This window comes from Contarinia nasturtii, unplaced genomic scaffold (genome assembly GCF_009176525.2).
Source record: "Contarinia nasturtii isolate CC-2019 unplaced genomic scaffold, AAFC_CNas_1.1 Cnas_scaffold_350, whole genome shotgun sequence".
NCBI classification, from domain to species: Eukaryota; Metazoa; Arthropoda; class Insecta; order Diptera; family Cecidomyiidae; genus Contarinia; species Contarinia nasturtii.
Window position 1 is genome coordinate 4,689,351 of NW_022197705.1, and position 21,576 is coordinate 4,710,926.

The 21,576-nt window shown below is 34.0% G+C and overlaps 1 protein-coding gene across 1 annotated transcript; it reads right to left on the reverse strand.

Annotated features, from left to right (window-relative positions):
- Positions 1–793: 793 nt before the first annotated feature.
- Positions 794–21,129, reverse strand: LOC116337926. The gene is made up of 6 exons (XM_031762898.1): positions 20,991–21,129; positions 16,407–16,529; positions 4,445–4,523; positions 4,315–4,338; positions 3,817–4,025; positions 794–1,704 (listed from the first exon to the last, which is right to left on the reverse strand). Exons 4-6 carry the CDS (start codon positions 4,322–4,324, stop codon positions 1,339–1,341), a joined length of 585 nt encoding a protein of 194 aa, XP_031618758.1. The 5' UTR covers positions 4,325–4,338; positions 4,445–4,523; positions 16,407–16,529; positions 20,991–21,129; the 3' UTR covers positions 794–1,338.
- Positions 21,130–21,576: the final 447 nt, after the last annotated feature.

A 21,576-nucleotide genomic window follows, 5' to 3' on the forward strand; every position in this document is an offset into this window, starting at 1 on the left:
TACTTTCACTCTGGGATTCGATTTTATTCTAAGAAAAACACTCCAAAACTATCCCGACTTTTAACACATTATCATGAACACTTATTAAATATGGGAAAGTGAGAGAAGAGAATTAAGCTTGAGCCCTCAAAATACTCCGTACGCACCCATCCATAACAGGAAAACAACTTCCCACGTTGCATGCACATTTTTTCAAGGAAAATTTTTGCACAATCTTTCATGCATACTGGAATTTTTCGAAAATATTTGCACAGATTTTCTGAGAAAAATAAAAACAAAAATTTACAACTTAACTGCAAACAATATGGGAATCTCTATGAACTATGAAACATGAAATCGTTAATGGTGTGTGATTAGTTTACCTAAATGTGAAAATTATTATGTTATTATCGATAAATTGGATGTTGATTGAATTCCACTAACATCATGTGTGTGTGTGTGTTTGTATTTTGCACATCTTAATCACTATAAATGTCCTTACGCTACTATTTGAACAGATTTGGAATTAAATCACAAAAAGCAAATACTTTTATTTTTATTCCACTTGTTTAATGTGTGTATAATACGGTTTTGGAGCGGAGAAATTATATTTCACTCCTTTAATCATATTCTATGTTATTTTATTGTTTGTCTTACTCGAAAATGTTTGTTTTTCTATTTCATTCGTAAATAAATATTAAATTACAATATTCTTAAATTTCCATTCAATTCTCATATAAAATACTTTTTTTTCATAATAAAAACTGTTTTTTTTTCATCTCACATTTAGACTACATATATATTTTCCGAATTGAACAACTAAAGATTTTTTATATTGTGGGTTTGAAACAGAGGACTTGAATTATATTAGAGAAACAGCATCATTGATTTTTCCCAATTATTATAGTTGTAATTAATTAATGCATTTAAATTCGAATAGATCTCACGAATATTAAACATGTAAATGGTAAACGTTATTTGTGCATGTTTATGTGGTGGTTTTTTTTGTGGCGGGTAAAAAAAAACAACAATTTCAGTTTATTACTCTTTTTACCTAATTAATTATAGTTTTTATGGTTGTCTAACTGATAGAAATATACCATATATGCGATTGTATTTGTTTTGTTGGCGGTTGGATTATCAGAGAATTAAAAATAGATTTTGCAAATGAGAGACAGAGACATAATCAGCATTAAATAGTCATATTTTAAACCACTAAACGATCATTGTTGTGTAAATATAATCAAAATATTAATTTAAATTTGGCCATGCAATTCGGTGTAAGTGTGTGTGGGTACACATCCGAAAAACCAAAATTTATTCCATTGAGAGAAAAAAAAAACGAACAATTTATAATTTTTAATGGATCAACGGCGAATGCTGTGAATCACTAAAGTCAACTGTGTAATACATATCATTTTCGAGGTTCATGGCTAAATGTCGCTGAAAACGCGGTACTTGCTGACTCAATGGTGGCGGATGATGATAATTGGACGCATTTGTTCCGTTGCCATTTGTCGAATTCGGTTGATTCAATGCCGTTGTACTGGCCGTTTTATTCGATGTCGACGATGATGATAAATGTCCTTTGCCACTGAGCCAATGACGTGGATTATTCAATTGTTGTTTTGCACGACGACCAAAACCGAATATCGGTATCAATTGATGCTGTCGCGTTGTGAACCGACGATACGATTTATGGTATTTACAATGGCATGCAATTACCTAGAATATTGGCGGACATAGATAGAGAAAAGGAGAAAAAAATCAAAGAAGGAAATGATTATTATTTTCATGAAGTTTTTTTTTCATGTCAATATTTCATGGTTTTCGGTAGACAGGATAATCTTCCATTTTCATAAAAACTCTTCATTAAAAATGATTTGCTAAAACAAATAATATCTGTTTTTCTTTCATTTGGTCATTTGTATGTGTGCTCTATCTATCAGTGGATTATCATTATTTCCGCTGAGTGAATTCAGGCGAAAGTGAGGTTCGAGTAAATCGACATAATCCACTCAATTTATTTGGATTTGAATTTAAGACAGTGCAATTTTTTCTCCTGACAACATGATATCGCATAAAATTGGAATGGTGATTAATTATTTTATGTCAAATTATACAGCTCAACATACATCCATTCTCAATGAAAGAAAGAGAATAAAAAAGCACAAACACTAGAAATGCAACGAAAACAAATGGTATACAATTGAAGCTCTATTTAGTTAAAATTGGCGGTAGTAGATGCCGGAGGAAATGGAATTATTGAAAATGAATCAGCTTAACAGGCTTAGTACAATTGATTTTGAATTGGTTTGCGTATTCTCTCGCCCAGTACGAGGAAAGACTGAAGGAGAGAGAAAGAGAGTGAGCTCTCAATATTTATATATCCCATTGCCTATCATTAATTTGAATTAAAACAAATGCGCGTCACTTCACTCGATTCCCAATGAATTCCGATAAATGCGATCGATAACAGTACTGCAATGGCGCATGTATACGTGCCAACCCCGGCCGTACGTTAAGATAATAATCGGTGGCGATAACAACCATCCGTGCAACCTGATTGAATTTATTAAGTTTGAAATTGTCGCAATATTTTCACTTAAACGAGAGTGAAATATGGTTGCATTTGGAGCCATCGATTATGGGCCATGAATCATTTGGAAATAAATTGCAATTTCGAAATTTGTGTGAATTGGCCTCAATATACTTATGGTATATATGAGTGCAGAATGATTCATGTTACTATTGTCGATTTCATATCTCATACCACCATTGCCAGCGTCACCATCATACCGAATGGTGAAACGAACACGGATACGGTCAAAAAGAAGAATAAAAACACAGAAAACCACCAAATAAATGAGAATATGAAACGCGTGCTCGCCTCAAATGATGCCAATACAAACAACATTTCGAATATATGAGAGACCGATGGAAAATCTTTCACAATCTACATTTGATATTGCAATCTTGGGTGAATTGTACGTCGTTACTTGTACTTTGTCCACTTCGCCTTTGTTCCATTTGTTCTTTGGTTGCATGAGCGCATATTCGTTTCATGTTTCTTTTTCATTGCTCACATTCATATGTCTCAAACTGTGTGTGTGTGTATATATACACACAATTCCCAATTCACTTAAGTAAATAAAATGTACACACGCTGGGATATTCGCAAATATATTTCAAGTGAGAGTTGCTAGTTGTTTGCAAACTACACACTTTTGTTGGATATTTCAAACATTTTTATTCGAATTATTGCATTTCTTTATCCTCGATGACTCGACACGAACTCGTGCTCTCTCTCAATCTCCATGCATAGTGTGCATTATCTGGGATCGTTCTCGCATTCGACCGAATTGCAAATGCCTTCTTCTAAAACACTGCACAAACTGACGTAATATAATCCACTTAAAGTAAGGAGACAGAAATAGAGAGCAAGAGAACACGACTTATAACCGTTTTATTTATAAATATGTATAGGCCATGGAACTGTTTACTCTCTCTCTCAACAGAATGAACAAGTTAGCTACTTCATGTAGAAAGAGGGAGAGAGAGAGAACAATGTTAAAGTATTTTTATCCATGTGTTGTGCAGTTGATGGGGTTATCTGTTTGTGAAAGGACTTTTCAATGAACCACAACCATTCGGATTTGTTAATTGACATGTTGGCATGACCAGTAAAAGTTATCACCTTTGCAATTTCATCAGAGTTTTAGAATGAAAGAGACCTAATCTACCATATAAACACATAGTTGTGTTTGAATTTGCACTTTCAAGCCAGAAATTCTTTGAATGTCATGATTAAAAATGAAAATGAATCTAACTACTCACCACAATGGCAACAATGAAAATGGATGTTGCAAATGTTCCAACTGCAATGTATGCGTTGTGCAAACCAATGGAGCCACCCTTTGAGATGACTGAACTGAAGCTTGATTCACCAAAAGGTCGTGCGTGGGTCGTTTCCGCTGCCACTGCTGCTACATCCACATCTGATAATACTTCGTTTGTATTCACTACACCATCGACAATAAATTCATCTAAAACATACATACACATACATTTAAACATTGAAAAATAGTTTCGTTTAGTCGCTATTTTTGTCTATTTGATGATTCAAAAGCGGAAACTCCGGTAAATTATATTTGATTTTCACATCATACCAAAAATAAATGGAAGAAAAATAGAACATCAAGCGAACCAAAGAAAATTGCAAAACGAATTCACGTTCTGATGAACAAATTCAATTCACAATTTAGCTTGCTCATAACGAAGTGAGAAAAAACTGGTTGGAATGAAAATAACAAAACGAATGAAATATTTTCTTACCTTCACACATTTTGCCCGTGAAACCTGAGATAACATTGATGAAGAAAAAGACGAAACGAAATGAGAATGAGCGAGCATGAAAACGTTTCAGATATATAACTCTATTAATTGATAAAAATGTGAAATTTACCTGCACGACATGCACAATTGAATGAGTCTTCGCTGGTCCAGCAAGTGCCGCCGTTTGCACACGGATTAACGTTGCATTTCTGTAAGTAGACAATTAAAAGTACCATGAGAAATGGGATAAGAAAAACAAATGCCATAAAAATTAATAAGCTGTCAATTAAATGAGTAAAAACTACTGCGGAGAGCTTAGTCCAACACCAATGTGTGGGTGGTGGTTACTGGTGAATAGCATACAAAAAAATATTTTGTAATCTTTTCAAGCTCAAAGTTTTACCAAACATCGTACACTTACGCAACGTTTAACATTCACCGAATTACAACTGAATTGGGAGCAACGGTGTATGTATTTATTTTGGAACAAGATAAAATCTTCATTTTCAGCGGTGAGAACAACTCTTAAAAAACTCTTGGTTAATTTCTTCATTTTGAATATAATGGTCGTTACAATCAATTAGCCGGATTGTCAGCCATTTAACGGGCGACACACAACGCAATGCTATTCCAAAATACCTTCGTACATTTCGTGTGAAACGTGTATATATGTGTTTTATGGTGTCGTCAAACTTTTTGAAATGTGTTTTATATTTTATTTGGATGTCTGTGTTGTGTTGAAAATAACCTTTACTTCGGTGTAGAAACTGTATGAAAGCTATGCGACACCGACAGGATGAATTCAAATAAAAATTGTTTGCAAAACATCAAAGTTCATTGAATAAAGCCAACGGGAGCGAAAAACTGTTATCTAAGCATTCAGTTTGACTAACTTCATATTTATAAAATGATAGGTACACTGGCAATCGCAACTCGGAAATAAATTACCATAATCTAATGACCAAATGTCATTCGCATTTTTTTTCTCATTTGAAATGAGTCTCTTTTCCTGCCACACCAGGGGCACATAGAAGTACTTTAACATGATTTTATTGTTTGCGTAATGGAGAAAGCATGTTTTAAGAAAGTGAGTGAATGAAATGAAATCATTAAAAAATTGCGCCGAAATTGTAATATATACGAATGTGTCGTTGCCTGCACATTTAATTCACCGCACAAATTTAGTTCATTCGAATGATGATGGTATGGAGAAAAATCTGCACTAGTTCACGATCTTTGTCGTTTGTCGTGTTGAACACGTTTACGTTATTTTTTTTACAGCTTCGAATGTAATGCAATAAAAACGCAATATGCGCAGTCACACACACACACTGAGAGTGATAAAGAAAAAAACATTGAAAATGGTGAATTTTTATAAAAGAAAGAGAGAGATGTGCAGCGAAAAAGATGAAAAAAAAGAAGCTTATACGTGAACCATTACCAAGCAATAATATTTTTGCGTATACGAAACGACTGCACTAGAAAATGCAAAACTGGAGCACACATTCAACACAAACCAATTTTATGTCCGCAGACAGAAATCCATTAAGTTTAAAATTATGAATGCAGACATCAATTTATTGCTTCGATGGGATCATAGCCATATCGTTTCATAGAACATCAGATACTTTCGTATTCGGTGCCTTTTTTCCCTTTCTCACTCTCTCTTTCCATCTGTTTTTATCTTTTCCTCATTTCGTTAGGCCATGTTGAGCCCCGTGAAGCCAATAAGATTGACGCACATAAACTATCAACAGTGTGTGGAATCGAGAGAGAATGGTGCGAACTGGTTATTCTTTTCGACACACATCGACCGAAACAATTTCAAATAGGGAAAAGACTAGAATGATCACCATAAACGCAGTAAAAAAAGGAGTCGTCAGATGCATGCACACACATTATATACGAGACCATATGAAAATGTGCTTTGAAACGATATGTGCGTTTTTATATTGGTAAGGTGACCGATGTGAAAAAGAATGAGAAAAAAAGGCGACAAGAGAAAATATGGAAATAATAAATTATTCAAAATAATAACTTTCTTTTGACCCGTTCCATTTCTCTCTTTTTTCTTTCTGGTTGTTACGATGCGAAGCGATACATCAAGCGGTTATGTGTGTGTGTGTATGTGTGCGTCACAACATAAGATACATATGGATTAAGTTTTACACTCTTTTTGTGTGCATCATCACATCGTAGAACCTCTCAAACGACACACACACTTATATATAAGTATTGAATCGGATAGTGGCACTATTAATCATAAGCTTCCACATTTCTATCCCATTTTCCGCACATTTCACTTTAGGTTCAATTTCAATTTACATTAAACAGGATCTCTGTATCTGATAGAGATTCTAAAAGTAAGCATTTCTCTTTTTTTTTTCTTTTTTCAATAGAAAAATAGAATGTATCGAATAAAATGGCATTATTTTTGCATTTCCATATTTTACCATCATCGGGCCGTCGAAACATGAAGTGCAAACACAATTTTAGCTTTTAAATAAATAGAGATAGAGATTGAGAATGTCTTTTGACCATAGTCAAAACATAGCTCTGAACAACATTTTGTAGGTTTTCGTCCTTTTAATGGATGGGGCGCACGGATACTGTTCGAAAGTTGTGTGACGTTTGATGTGGCCATTGTGTAAGCCAACAAATATTCATGTGGATCGAATTCCATAAATTGCATATTTCAGTGTTTCGGCAGAACAAAAAGTTTCGATAGAGGATAGAGAGAGAGAGAGAACCTTTGTATAAATAGATTTTGACACCCATTTGCTTGGGTTAGATTCATGTAATTATTGCTCTATTTATAACTTGATCGTTGCGAAAGATTTTGTTACACATTCATTTTTTCACATTATACTTTATCTCTCTCTCCCTCTCTCTTTCTCTTTGACAACATAAACTTTACGGAACATGAGCTGGTCTGCAATACACTACAGTAACCTATTATTACTGAACGATGGTAACTGCGACATTTTTATTTTTGCAATGTTCATCGCTTCGCTGAACATCAACATCTGTAAACTACTCGATTCACGTCCTCACTTTTTCTAACCATACTAATGAATTGATGGGCATCGTCTCAGAAAATTAGCTTAATTAATAAAATGGATTAAGATGAAAATAAATGACACAAAAACAAACTGATTCATCGAGTTTTTTTATTTCGTTTTATTAACTTTGCTCGAGTCTAGAAAATATTCATTCTAAGCTCATGCTCCTTGATACTTGTTCAACTTTTATTCGTTTCAGCTGTGGTGTTCATGAAAGGTTTTATCTCTTCACTGGCAATTATTCTTTCTTCCATTCTCCAACTCTCTCTCTTTCTCTTTCTCTCTCTCGCTCGCTCGCTCTTCTGCTTTAATGAGTTTCGCTTTCACTTACAGAACATAATCCAGTAAAAAATAGACTTGAATCGTATATCAACACTTGGCAAAAACAAATAACAAAAGCACAGCTAGCAAGTAAGCGATAACTGAAAGAAAGCTTAGTAAAAACACTGCTGTGAACACGAAACAATGATTATGATAATAAATTAATAGCCAAAGTGGTATGGACAAACTATTGGAAACTACTGTCAAGTAGATGGTTTTTTGTTGCTTCTGTTGATCTAGTTAACTGTTTGAAATTAGCCAAAGCCTTTTATAGAAAGTACCTTTGATGAAAAATGAAGGAAAAATCTTCAAAGCAACATTTTTTTGCGACTTTCATATTTTCCACAAAGATATGTCTTGAAAATGTGTTTATTTTTTATACGCCAAGTAATGTTTTTTCTTTCGAATTATAACGCGAATCGTTTGAGCGAGAGAAAAAGTCGTTTGTTTTCATAAAGCACTGCTTTAAGTGAACAAAAATAGATAGATATTCGTATAAGAAAGTGAAAAAAATGCCAATGAAAATCTGTTAATTTTTCAATTGAAAAATGTTTGCGTCGCGAGCGGAATTTTGTATATTTTTCTCGAATTAAATGAATTTAAAATGAATTTCAATTGAAATTTTGCCTTTTTAAAAATATTGAGGAAAAAAATAGGTTGGAAATGGCAGTGCCGAGAAGAAATCTTATTGAAAGACGTTCCATCGGATCGAAGAAAGAGATTCAATTTTTTTGTCTTTAAAAACATAGAAAATGATTTGCAAGTAAAAAGAATGAGTTATATTCACTTGGATGCAAAATAAGTAACTACAGTTGACGGAAATGGTTTATCGTAAAAAGCCATCTACTTTTCATGGTTTAAAGAATGAATTCCCACGATGCAAATGAGATGCGAGACTCATTAGAGATGCCTGTGATTTCTGTGACAGTTTAAACGGTGCCACATTTATTATAGAGGTAAGTGGGTAAGTGAAATACATGAAACATGATACACACATAGACGAAACCCGAATGTAGCACGTGAGATAATTTTCATAAAGATGAAAAGAAGCCCCGAAACGATGTCAACATTAATTCATAATGTGTTTTAATTTTGTGTGTGTGTGTGTGTGTGTGTGTGTGTGTGTGTGTGTGTGCTGGAGAATGAGACTTTGTTTGCTGTGCTTTTGTTCCATCATCATCGCATTTTTAGCGAGATGTCAATCTCTGTTCATTTCACTGTTCGTATGTATCTAGGGAGACGTTTTATTCTTCCATTTTAAAATGACGGAATAAAAAAAATTGAGTCTCTTCCATTTGGTGGTAGAAATCTTTTGTTCAGCAAGCAACCTTTGCGTTTGAAGTGGCTGTGCTCAAAAAGAGCTGCTACAATACGACAAACTAGAGAAAAAGGATTTATAAATAAATACGCCAATAAATTGAATCGAAAAAAGGTATATGATAAACCGTTTCGGTGCTTTAACGTAACAAAGCTACTTCATTATTTCGTTCGATTTCCAAATCAATATCGTCAACGGTCGATTGTTCTTTAGTCCATAAGTGTATGTTTGTTACAATGTCTCAGGTTTTTTCAACAGAAATAATACGCCCAGAGACTATCTTACTCTTATTTTAGCTATTGAACACGTAAAAGCAATCCATGTGTAAATATACCCCATAGCCAGACATGTGGAACATAACCCTATTGAAAGTCGAGATACGGCCGTCTTCAAAATAATTGGGTTACACTTGAAGACGGCTTATTATAATGCCAGGTTAATTTTTCATGCCATCTAGCATCGTTAGATAAATGGTAAAACATATGGCATCGCATTTTCTTGATTTGCAATTTGAATGAATAAAAAGATGTCGAAACTTATCTGTGGCCATCAATTTGAATGCTGTTTGCAAACACAATTAAAAAGTTTGATCAAGAGTTTTGATTTCTTTCAAGTATGCCGAACGGCGTTTTCGCTTCAAATCCTGATTGCAATTTGTTCGTTATTGCTGTGATTATGATTTATAGATTTCAATATACATTTTTGTTCCTCTCGTTCGATGCGAACAAAACCAATTTCATATCTTCGATCCATTTTGCAATGCAAAATAGTTCAAGAGAAATGAAAATAATCGAAAGAAAAAGAATGCTCAAGTAAGTTTCATATCATCAATTGAAATGTATATGTACATTTTTCTTGAATTTAATTTCACATTGAATATGCAGAAACTTATTCCGTACGGGAAAACTTTTACATTATATGTTTGGTTTTTCCGTTTTTCAATGTTTTTTACCACTTCCACCGAACTCAAAATCTTGTCGAAAAGTAAACCAATCATTGCACATGAAAGATAAAGTTTTATTGAAATTGAATGCTTACGAAATGGAAATATACATTGAAAAAAAAAATATTATGATTTTGTCATTGTTCTTTCGAAATTTGGTAAATGAAACAAAAGTTGAAGTTGGAATCATTTCTTTTTTCCATATGGTTGATGCCAATATACTTTATCATAAATATTTATTATTATTTTTTTGAGCGAAGTTAAAGTCTGAAGACATTTTCATTTATTGTTCTTAGTAAACAAATTTTACTTTGATTGTTCACCATATTCATTCAGTAATACCATACATTGGGATGGAAGCCTATCTTTTCTTCAGAAAAAAAAAGAAATATCCAAGTGACCTCTGCAGTTCTTTAAGCGGAAAATTATACGCATTTACTGAATATATTTGTGTCTATAAAAAATGCCCAGCATTAATATAATGTGATTTCGTTTTGTTCTCTCTGTTCAAAATCCAAAATCTTTTGTATAATGCTCGTCGTCATTCACTGGAAAAAGATTGAAAAGCGACCAATCCCCGGACCGAAGACTCCGGTAAAACTGAGGTGTAAAGTGTGTGTTCGTGTGTTTGTAAATATATATATTGACTAAAATTACATAAAATCGGTCGGATGAAACTTTATTGAAAAGCAGAGATAGAAGACAAGCCAAAATTATTTGTTCTACTTCATTTCGCTTTTCCTGGTATTTTCTTTCTTTTTTTTCTGTTGGCGTTTTCGTTTAGTTTTATCATTTTGCAATCGGTAATAGCATTTAGCGTTCACCGATCCTATTTCATGTATCATGTCGTTCTGTTTTGCAGACAATGAGCAAACATAAAAATACATACATACAACATTATTACGTCGATTTTTTTCTACATTGGCTAGTACCAAAGTGTGTCTTGTCCTTTCATCGGTGTATCGAATGAGATAGTCTACTGCAACAGCCAGGGCCATTTTTTTGTGTATATCTACTCTTCACGTTTTTTTCATGCATTTTTATTTTGCAGGCGAATAACGAATTGAAAACCACTCGAAACACAAATACGTTTTCTGATGGAATGCGCTGTTTAGCAAAATGTCTCCAACGGAAATGTACATCATTTTGTGTTCATCGTTGCATGAAAAAAGATTTTTTTTTCTCCTTCTCTCAAGCGAGAGAATGACAAAGAGAGAGGGAAAGAAAGAAAGACAGTGAGAAACAGCGAGAGAACGAGTAAAGAAGCCAACGAAAGTAGATAGAACAAATGGAAAATAAATATCGAAATTTTGTTGTCGATTCGGTGCTTTTCATTTTGGCTTGTATAGCATTTCTATCGTTGCTCAAATTTACAATGGTCCGACCGACACATTGAGAATGCGAATAGGGTGTCCCAATAACAATGTGCAACTGAATTTTTTTTCATTTATGTCTGGTCAGATTTTTTTCTGTCTCGCAAAATCTTCCGTTTTTTATCTTTCTTTCAAAGAATCTCCGTAATGACATTCATTATGATTTAAAGTGGAATTATTGGGCTTTTTATTGAGATGGCCAATTTTCAGTACTGATTCGGTTTCTATAGGTCAAACACAATGTCTTGGATTGAGTTTTTCATTACATGTAATTTTTCGTTCGATGCTACACCCTAGCGTGAAGAAGAATGCCAATTCGGTTGAGGTGCATTCGACCCCGTCTCGTTACTCTATCAAACGATATTCTTTCTTTTTTGTTTGAAGGCACAAGGCACTTGGTAAAGCATCAATATCAATACTATTCCATCTTTAGTGCGAAATGTGACCAATTCCCATTTATTTGGATCGAAAGCAATCTTTTTCTTTTTGTTTTCATTTTGAATTCTTTTCTTCACAAAATCGCTTTCGTGTTCTTACATTTTTTATGCTACACACACAAGCACAAAGAGAAAAATATGCGATAACATAAAGTTATTTCCTTGTATTTGACCGAAAAGAAAACTCGGAGGTGTTTTTTTTTTTGCGTTGGATGCATGAGCTCTTGAGTGGATACAGTAATTTGAAATTATCATTTTCTACATTGCATTTGCTCATTGGACCGAATGATCAAATGCATTCAATTCATTTCAGAGTTTGATAGTCTTCTTTTTGACGTTTTTTTTCACTGAAATGTTGATGCGCTTCAGCAAACGATGAAGCTGATGACGATATTACCATAAAAATAATAATCGATATGCTTTTGTTATAGAATCACATGTTAAATGATGCCTGAACCAGGGGAGGATACATGATTGCAATGAAGTTCTCTCACATATTTTACATCGTTCCATCGACATCTCTACCTGACAAAGTTTTGAAATTAGTCAATGCACACACAGACACATTGGGGGAGAGAGAGCGAACAAAGTTTGAGTAAATATGTGAGAAAGTTCTTGAAGTCTAAGCACAGCTAATATATATTTTGAGTATAACTTGTTGTCAAGTATTCTCGAACAAACATTTTTTTTATACATTGAATGTATTACATTCGTCCCGAAAAAAACTTTCGTTCCATATACCATTGGAATTGATTGCTCCGTCGTACATTTTAAGAAAATGCTTTCAATTGTACATGTTATTTATTCATTCAGCAAAGCCCTTTAAATGTTGTTCTTTATTTGTTTTTCTTTATGCGCCGCCACCACGGTGGCGATAAGCTCTACCACCACCACCGCCGTCGTCGTCGTCATTACTGCTTAACTTCAAACCATGAATTGTTTAATGATGTATAGGTGCAACTCGCCGTACTTTTCGCAGCTAATTCTTTTACGCTTCGAGCATTTTTTTTTTCAGTTTTAAAAGCAAAAAAAGTCATTCAAATTTCTATAGCGGTGCAACTAAAGTTTTCAATGACTCAATTTGCTCTTATTTCGTTATTCCATTTCAAGAATTAATGTCTTCCATCTCTTTCTCTGTTGCTTTGGCGTCATTTGTGCAATGTTGTCGTGCAGAAACGCGCCCGCAAAAGTTTATCATTTGCCACAGACGCACAAATACACACTGAGAAAACACGGCATTTTATCTCAAAACCATACCCGTCGAAAGAGAGAGAGAGAGAGAGAGAGAGAGAGAGAGAGAGAGAGACGGGCAACAGATAAGATATGCGAGAAACTCCACAAAGTCATAATGAATGCACGAGAGTGAGGCAAATGTTGTGTATGTGTGTGGTGGCATTTCATTCGTTTGGGCTATAAAACACTAAGCAAATATTTTCTTATGAAGAATGATGCCCGATAAAACCGACAAGTCGGGCTTACATACTGAACTCTATATTTTTTTCTGTTGAATGTAAACTTTGCACTAGAAATACGAACCTCGGGTCAAAATCGAAGCAGATGAAGCAATTTTTTTGCATTCTCCTCTCTGCTCTTGCGGTCATTATAGAAGCTGGTACAACCACCTCATACACGTGAAGGGAAAAAGCATAGTTTCAGTTTCTCGGTTTGCATAAAATTTTTGCCACTGAAAAGTGGTTTGCAGGCGGCAGCAACACTGTTTCAGTTAAAACAATGACAATTATTCACGAAGTGGAAAATCGTTATCCAAACAATTCGAATAATGTGTATGTGTGTATGTGTGTGTGTTTGAGGCGCTCATCTGCACTTACACGACTATTTGCTTTGAAAACACATTATTTTCGTTTGTTTTGCATTTCCAACCATGAAATAGATATCCGTCCACACTGTCATGGCCACGCAAAAAGTATTGCGCCTCTCATTTTAACATCAGCCAGAGAATAAAAAAAAGAGCTATAGTATATGCACAATTGCACACACCACCAAACGTCGAGGAGAATGTGTGTATATTTTCGCAGTACTTTATGCAACAAGATACCGAATTGCGGCTTTTTACTTCGAACTATACGTTTAAAATAATAACCTTGCTGTGCGAAACGGGTTCTTATTTTAATTTGCATGTTTTACTTGTGCGAAGAACAACGAAAAGAAATGAGGAAAAGTTTCATACAATGCAGACAACGATAGCGCCACTAAGTTTTTCACACACCAAAATACCCAAATGAAAAACCCGTTTTCGAACAGCTTGCTTACAATGCCGAATGACTTTAATGAGAGGTTCCTGATGTAATATAGATTTCAAATGTTTGTACATTAGAAAGAGAGAGAAAAGTGTGTCGTTGCCGTTTCGTTGTTATGCCATTGAAAAATGTTTGACAGTATGTGTGTCCAATGAACACTGTTCATTCTGTAGCTTGCATGCTTCATGCATTTTCTGTGCGTTGTGTCTTGAATTACCAAAAAACGAAAACAAGACTAAAAAGAACATTGAAAAGAAATAGAAGATTGCACATCGAATGTGAACAATAAGCAAGAAATAACCAGAAGTTTGATATTCCCCCCTTGTTTTCATTACTCATATGAGAAAGTTGGATGCATTTTCGGAACGTTGTATCATACAGCCGGCAGCAATTTCTTTCTGTTGAAGGTGCATTGTTTAGCAAGTAGCTTACCGTATGTATGTTGTAAATTCCATCACCAAAAACAAGCACCAAAAGATATGTAATTCAGCACGAGAAATAGATAAATCTTTCATAACATGGGAATGCATTCTTAGTATGTGCATTGTGCACCGCACTTCCTTTCTCTCTCCCCCGCTCACACATGTCATTTTTGCACTCCCAAAGTGTCGAAAATTTGTAATTGGTTTTTAGTCATAGAATTTTTATGTCTCTTTGGTTTGAAATGTTCCATTGATTTCACAGAGCAAAATGAAGAGCATGAAAATTCAATTGCTTTGCTTTGATAATATCTATGGGTGAAACATCAGCTAGCAACGCAGCGGAGCTTTGTAGCTTTGGTCACAATCAACCCGTTCGGTATATGTAATATGAAATAAATAGTCAAAAAATCTTCGCTTTAACTTAACAATGGAAATTATTGTTCAACGAAAAAAAGTGATTATATTTTTTCGTTCAAAAGTGGTAAAAGTTTGAGCGAAAACAATCGTTCTTTCTTCTTCTCATTTTAAAGATAAATAAAATTGAACATCACATCCAGTCTGGAAGGCGTACAGAAAAAACCGAACTTAACTTTGCACAGAGGACAAACGACGTGGAGAGACACAGAGAGAGACGGAGCAAAAAGACGAAATGGCGACATCTCATGTTTCGCATTGTCGCATATTTTATTTATCATGATCATTACATTTCACACGCTTCATTTCCCTTGTCGTTCAATATCATTGTGTGTATGTGAGAGTTCTTTGTGTGTTCGGTCGTTTTGCCATCAAAAGAAAGTTTGTTCAACACTAAAAAATAAATACAATATATATCTCATATTTATTTATTGTCTGTGTCTAATCTCCGTGTGATGTGAAGCGCAAGCTGAGCGAAGGAGATAAATACGAGAGAGACAGAGAGAGAGAGAGAGATAGAGAGAGAGAGAGAGAGAGATAGATGAAAATGAGCGCGTTATGTTGTGCATGTGGAATCATTTTGGTGTTCCAGTTTTGGTTTTTAGCAAAATTTCAAGCATGACAACGACAACGTCTTCGTTGACTATTATGATTACACTTTGATGGCTTAATTTAACCAGCGAACAAAGTTCATGCGATAATAATGCTTAAAATGAAGTGGAAAGCAATGCACAAAGGAGACAAGAGCGTACACATGTACAACAATCAAGTGTACCGACAACGATGACGCATCGCAACGATAGCAGCGAAATTATAAGCGCAATTTTCTGGAAATTTTGATTACAAAAGAGTTGAGATTTTTTGTTTCTACCCCACCAAATATTATATTCTATGTTTATTCAACTGCCACAAATGGGAGTAGAAACAGTAAAAAAAACGAATTTTATGGACACAAAAACAAAACCAAAATTAAAAATAACGATGTGATTGGCTACATGTCGCCAGTTCAAGCAATTTGTACGCGATTTTATGTCGTTTATTGTGTGTTCCGCTTGAAATAAAGGGCACGGATTGTGGTTATGCCATTTTGTTTGATGACACAGAAAATGTGATGAATTGGAAAGAGTTATTTTTTTTTGTAAGTTTGGACAGTTTTCGTGTTGACCAAATCTTGTGTGTGCAATGAATGTGGTTTGGCGTAAAACTCATCACATTTTCCGGAATTACATTTTCCCATCAGCATTGCGCATAACACAGTACGAATCCCCAGGGTTTTTTCAACTATTTTTGCCATAAGATGATTTAAATTGGTTACCGTTTTTCATTTTCAAGTTTCCACTCAATGAATTTAATTACGAGAGACTCCATTCTTCGTATTTCTTTCTCGTTGCTCCATCATTTACGCAATTCCAATTCTAAATTTGTAATTGAAAACCGTGTAACTGACACCGTTTAACTCGATATATATACGTATTGAAAATAAAATCGAAATGAAAACAACAAAATAAAATGTGAGACGAGAAAATCCATGAGTTCCAACATACCGTTCGTGGAAATTGGCTGCAATCAAGGCCGCTTCTTCCTTCGGGACATTCACATGAAAAGTCGTTGCCATGATCATTGCACTGATGGCCCTCAGGACATGGATTATTTGCGCAAAAATCAACCTGTTTGCATATTTCGTTAACGTTTTGGTATTATTTTGTTGTTGTGATTGTTGAAGAAAAAGAAGATCAAAAACAGACACACACCGGGTGGATAGAGAAAGAATAAACGAAATGTCAATTAAATTAAATGCGTCAATGGCATGTTTGGTTTTGTATTCGTTTTTTTTTTTTGCTGTCGATCGAGGTTTAAATTTTTCACCGAATTTAATTTACTGAGCGCAAAATTTGAGCGTTTGCCAATAGGAGCGTTCGACATGTTCATGGTATTTTTCGAACAAAAAAAAGAGTAAATAACAATTTTAAGCCAAGTTATATGAATGTGAATGCCTGAAAACATGTTCAAAATATGTCATGTAGGTTCTGTGTGTGTGCATATGGAACGGGTGCGCGCATACTTTGATGCACGATTGTCAATGTACAGTTGTACACACTAAGGTATATTTTTTTTACATTGTGAAATGACTCTGGCTCACCACTAGCAGACAAAAACAATAACATGAAACAACAACAAAAATTGAACTATACAATATGTGAAAAATATTGTTACAAGCAGATGCTGAGAGCACAATGTAAAAAGCATGCTTTTTAAAATGCCGAATTGTTTATGTTGAATTGAGAAATGCACGCAATGAACCAGAAGGTACAACGGACACAAAAGCGCCCGATGACAACTTCAATGCATATTCCCAATTTCAATGATTTTTTAGAATTGAATTCAATTTCAGAGAGGCAGCCAGATTTAATTTAATTCTAGCAAAGCCGATTTTTTTTTCATTATATTTCGATATGCATAAAAACCCAAACATTTTCATTATAATTGAACATATTCAAATTCAGGAGGCCTATTTTTGTTTTAATATACAAAAATATGACCGGATGTTCTTTGTTTACAAATAATAAAGCGTTTAATGAGTTTATAATAAAAATTGTTTTCATTCGGATCGGGCATATCGTATTTCTACAGCAACCGTTACCGTTGCTATTATTATTATACTCACAAAACAAATAAAATTGAAAATGAAAGTTTCATACATATTATGAAATCATTCAAAATTTCACTAAAAATACGAAAGGTTTTTTGAATCATACCGTCGGAATCAGATCTAATTGCAAACACACTGTAAATTATTTATACACTACTTGATTCAAGTAAACGAATACAAATTAAAAATGTATCAAAATTATATTTTGCTGGCATCTCTTTATTTCTGATGCATGCACTCAATTTATTCGTTTAATATTGTTTTACATTAATTCAAATATCTCACTGAATAAAATTCAGTAAATACTTTTTGTTCCTTTGAGTAGTTGGAAAAAAGTTCTTTTAGCGCTGTTCAAACTTGTTGGCAAAGAAACATTCTTTTCTGAAGCATTACTCGTATTGATCTTTGTCATTTGTGCCAATCACTAGTTTTTTTTAATCAAATTTTCCTTTTTTACTGTCAGTTGTGAATGTTAATTGAACTGGAATCACCATTTTTCATTCTCTTTGTCTAAAAGTTCTTTACTTCAAAAGTTCTATAGAGTTTTAACGAATCTTTTCTTCATTTTCTTCTTATTTCTTCATCAGTTATGGATTTCTGTGCAACATTGGTTTTTTTGCAAGCATTTCGATGCAAAACGAATAATATTCAATGAAAACTTCAATTAATTTACAAAGTTCTCTATTTACTCCAATGGGAATTTTGGCCGCCTTTACTTTGGCCGCCCATGTTTTTTCGTTTGAAACGACTACTCGCCACGAATTTTCGTCGAATGGACCCATTATTGTGAAGGCAATCTGGTGAAATTTCTTTAAATCTTTGATTCTGTCATTTTTACTTGAAATTTTCAAAAAATTTGCGTTTTAATCAACGATTTTTCTGCTAATTATCATATTCCACTTCGATACATTTCAGTTATTCGAAAATCTATCGACATTATTCGAAGCAGTTAAATTAAATGAAAAGAGGAACTGCGAGTGTAATACAAATGGTAATATGGATTCATATGAAATCTAAACCTATAAAAAAACATGTATTGTTTAAAAAAGACTAGTTTATTTCCTAAAAATTTATAGAATTTCCAAAATGTACAAAAACGAAACTGTGACATTTTCCGATCGATACTGTCATTATGTTAAAAATGAAAATTTCAAATTGAAACAAAGTCATTTTTCTGATTGAAATTTGAACATTGTAACAAAAATTCGAACAAATTTCAATTCAACGATACATGCAAGAGTGACAAATGATCGGATTGGGGAATGCAAAATGTTTAATTAAAAATATCGCAATGTTGTCTGTCAGTTATGCTCGAATACATTCTAATGAACTTAATCCATGTGAAATGTGTGCCAAATTCTAAGTTGAATGTGTGTAAAACGATTTTTTCGTTTCGATTTGACTGTGTGGATGATGATGATGTATGCGATGGATAGAGGTAGGTATTTTACATTTCATTTGTATCAGTGTGAATGTAAACTATAAAACAATACGTTTCATATTGAGTACGCTATCTTGTTTTCTGCACTATTGCGCCTCTCCCCTGTTACATTGTTCGATTAAACAAAAACAAAACAAAAACAGAATTCCATTCGAATCATCACACAAACATAGACACATACACATTTACGGTTACGGCGTTAAACCTCCCTTTTTTCTCAACTAAATGAATTGAAAAAAACAAGTGTATTTTACCCGGCTCAATTCTCACCGAATAATTGCTCAATGTAATTTGCAAACAACAGGGAGATAGAGAGCGAGCGAAAAAAAAAACGCAGAGAGATGAGAACAACGGATTCAAACAAAAGGAAATTAAAGCCCCAAACTTGAATGCTTGAATGGGTTCGGTATAAAAGCAAATGATTTTCAACTTTTTCTCTCGTTCGTTTGCGCATTGTCTCATCCAGTCTGGCGTCGAGTCGACAAAGTGACATCATTCGGGGTAGATTGGTATTGCATTTATAACGGGTAATATATGTTCATTGTTCTACGAGAAACGAACACAATATTGCCCACGGATGTTGTATTGGCATATGAAAGTCACTTGACTCGTCGTGTGCGTCGTGCATGGGCATGCATTTTAAGTGCGAACATTTTTGGTGTGAATTTGTTTGTATTTTGCGTGTGCAAATGAAATTGCGGATGAATGGAAATTACTATAATTATCAAATGGTATCAACCGAACTAATGATGCTGCAGTACTACATCCTCTAAATGCCGGTAAAATCGTATATTACAATAAAATGGATCCCCAATCCGATTTGGATCTGTATAAATATACAATTTAAATTGGTTTACAGATGAAAAAAAAGAATTTATGGACCATTCGTTTGTTTTACGATTGTGTATTTTCATTGTCAAATTGATCATTTATGACTCTGTGTGTGTCTTTTAACGATTTGGATAAAGCAAAATATTCAACGAACTACATTCGTCCAAAAGCATAACGTTAGCATTCACTTACAACTTGAATTTAAAAAAAAAACACCGACAAAAAATTCATGTTTCGCCTTTTAAAACCCCTCACACGAAAATGAAGAATATCATACAATGGAATTTAATTTTCAATTTGTACGATGGTCTCTTTTACCCGAAAAATTTAATGTCACTCTGTGCTCATTCCATTTCTTTTTTAGATGCCATAATTTTGTGAAACAGAAACGAAAACAGCCCGGATTGCAAATGTGCATTTACATTATACGTTTTCAATGAGAAAAATAATTTTACAAGTGGCAACAACCGAAGCAATTTAAATTTGAACATGAAAACACAAAGCATCGTTTGAAATTTCGAACACGAAACAATCTTCGATTATTTTTTTTTGCGAGCGTTCAGTTTGAGTGAATCATTCGTTGCAACAATGCAAGTGAAAGACAAAATGAGAAAACGAGAGAAAGCGCATGAAAAAAAATCCATGAAAATGTTTATGGAAGAGAAGAGTAGTGAATCGATGAACAACGATGCATCGATTTTACATTTGATTTTATTTGTGTTTGTTGTTTTGTGTATGTGTGAGTGTGTTTTTTCTCGTTAAATTCTGAACTGGATTTCAACTATGCTAAGGGAAAAGCATCTAAAACTATTTACTATATTGCATGCATAGAGTGTGCTGCATTGCGCTCAGCTCAGCGTTTTTATAAATTGCAACATTATAGAATCGATTTTACAACAATTTTATCCTTCTGAAAATGCGTTTGGAAAATTTATGTTGGAAAAGAGATTCAAAAGTGGAACTAATAAAAAGAATGTGGATGTTGCTCTGGTGGCGAGAGCGATAGAGAAAGCAAATCGTATCTAAACACAACACTAAATAAATAAAGTGATCACAAACAATATAAGAACATCCGAACGCTTATTGAAGTTGAAACGAACTGAAAAACTCGGACCAAATGTAAAAAAAGAAGAAAAACGAATAAGACGAAGAAAAATCTCAATAAAAAAGAATTGAACCAAACGATAAATAAAAATGTATACTAACTTTAATGTGGCATCGCTTTCCCGAATATCCGCGTGTACATTTGCATGAAAATCCACCAATATGGTCGGTACATTGGCCATCATTCAAACATGGATTTGAATCGCATTCATTGTACTCGTAGTTACACAACTCGCCCGAGAAACCTATAAGAATATCAGAGAAAGAGAGATAGAAAAAGAGAGAACAGAAGCAGAGAAAGAAAATACATATCGACATAAGTAATGATCATTGGATAAAGAAAGAAAACAATCCCGATTTTGTGTGTTATTTATTTCCATTTTACACAGGCTAAAGGACTGTCGTCTGTTTTGCATTCACAATGAGCCATAAAACTAATCGAACATTTTGTTTTCGATTTTTTTTTTGTGTGTGTGTGTGTCGCCCCGAACGAATATATGTAAAGTGTTTTCCAACAATGTCCATTCGATTGTGTACACCGTACACATACATTAAAGTCACCGATTCAATAAAACCATCACATGGATAAGTACACGATTCCAAAATACGACAGAATGGTTATCGAACGGAAAACAAATGTGGCTCTGGCTTGAATTTTGCGCCATCGACCAACAAACTCTCTACCACA

Excerpts from the sequence above, each read along its gene's own strand:
- LOC116337926 (XM_031762898.1), bottom strand. Across the intron at positions 1,705-3,816 it reads TTTTCATTGTTGCCATTGTG|GTAATTGCATGCCATTGTAA; the intron begins GTGAGTAGTTAG and ends CCAATATTCTAG.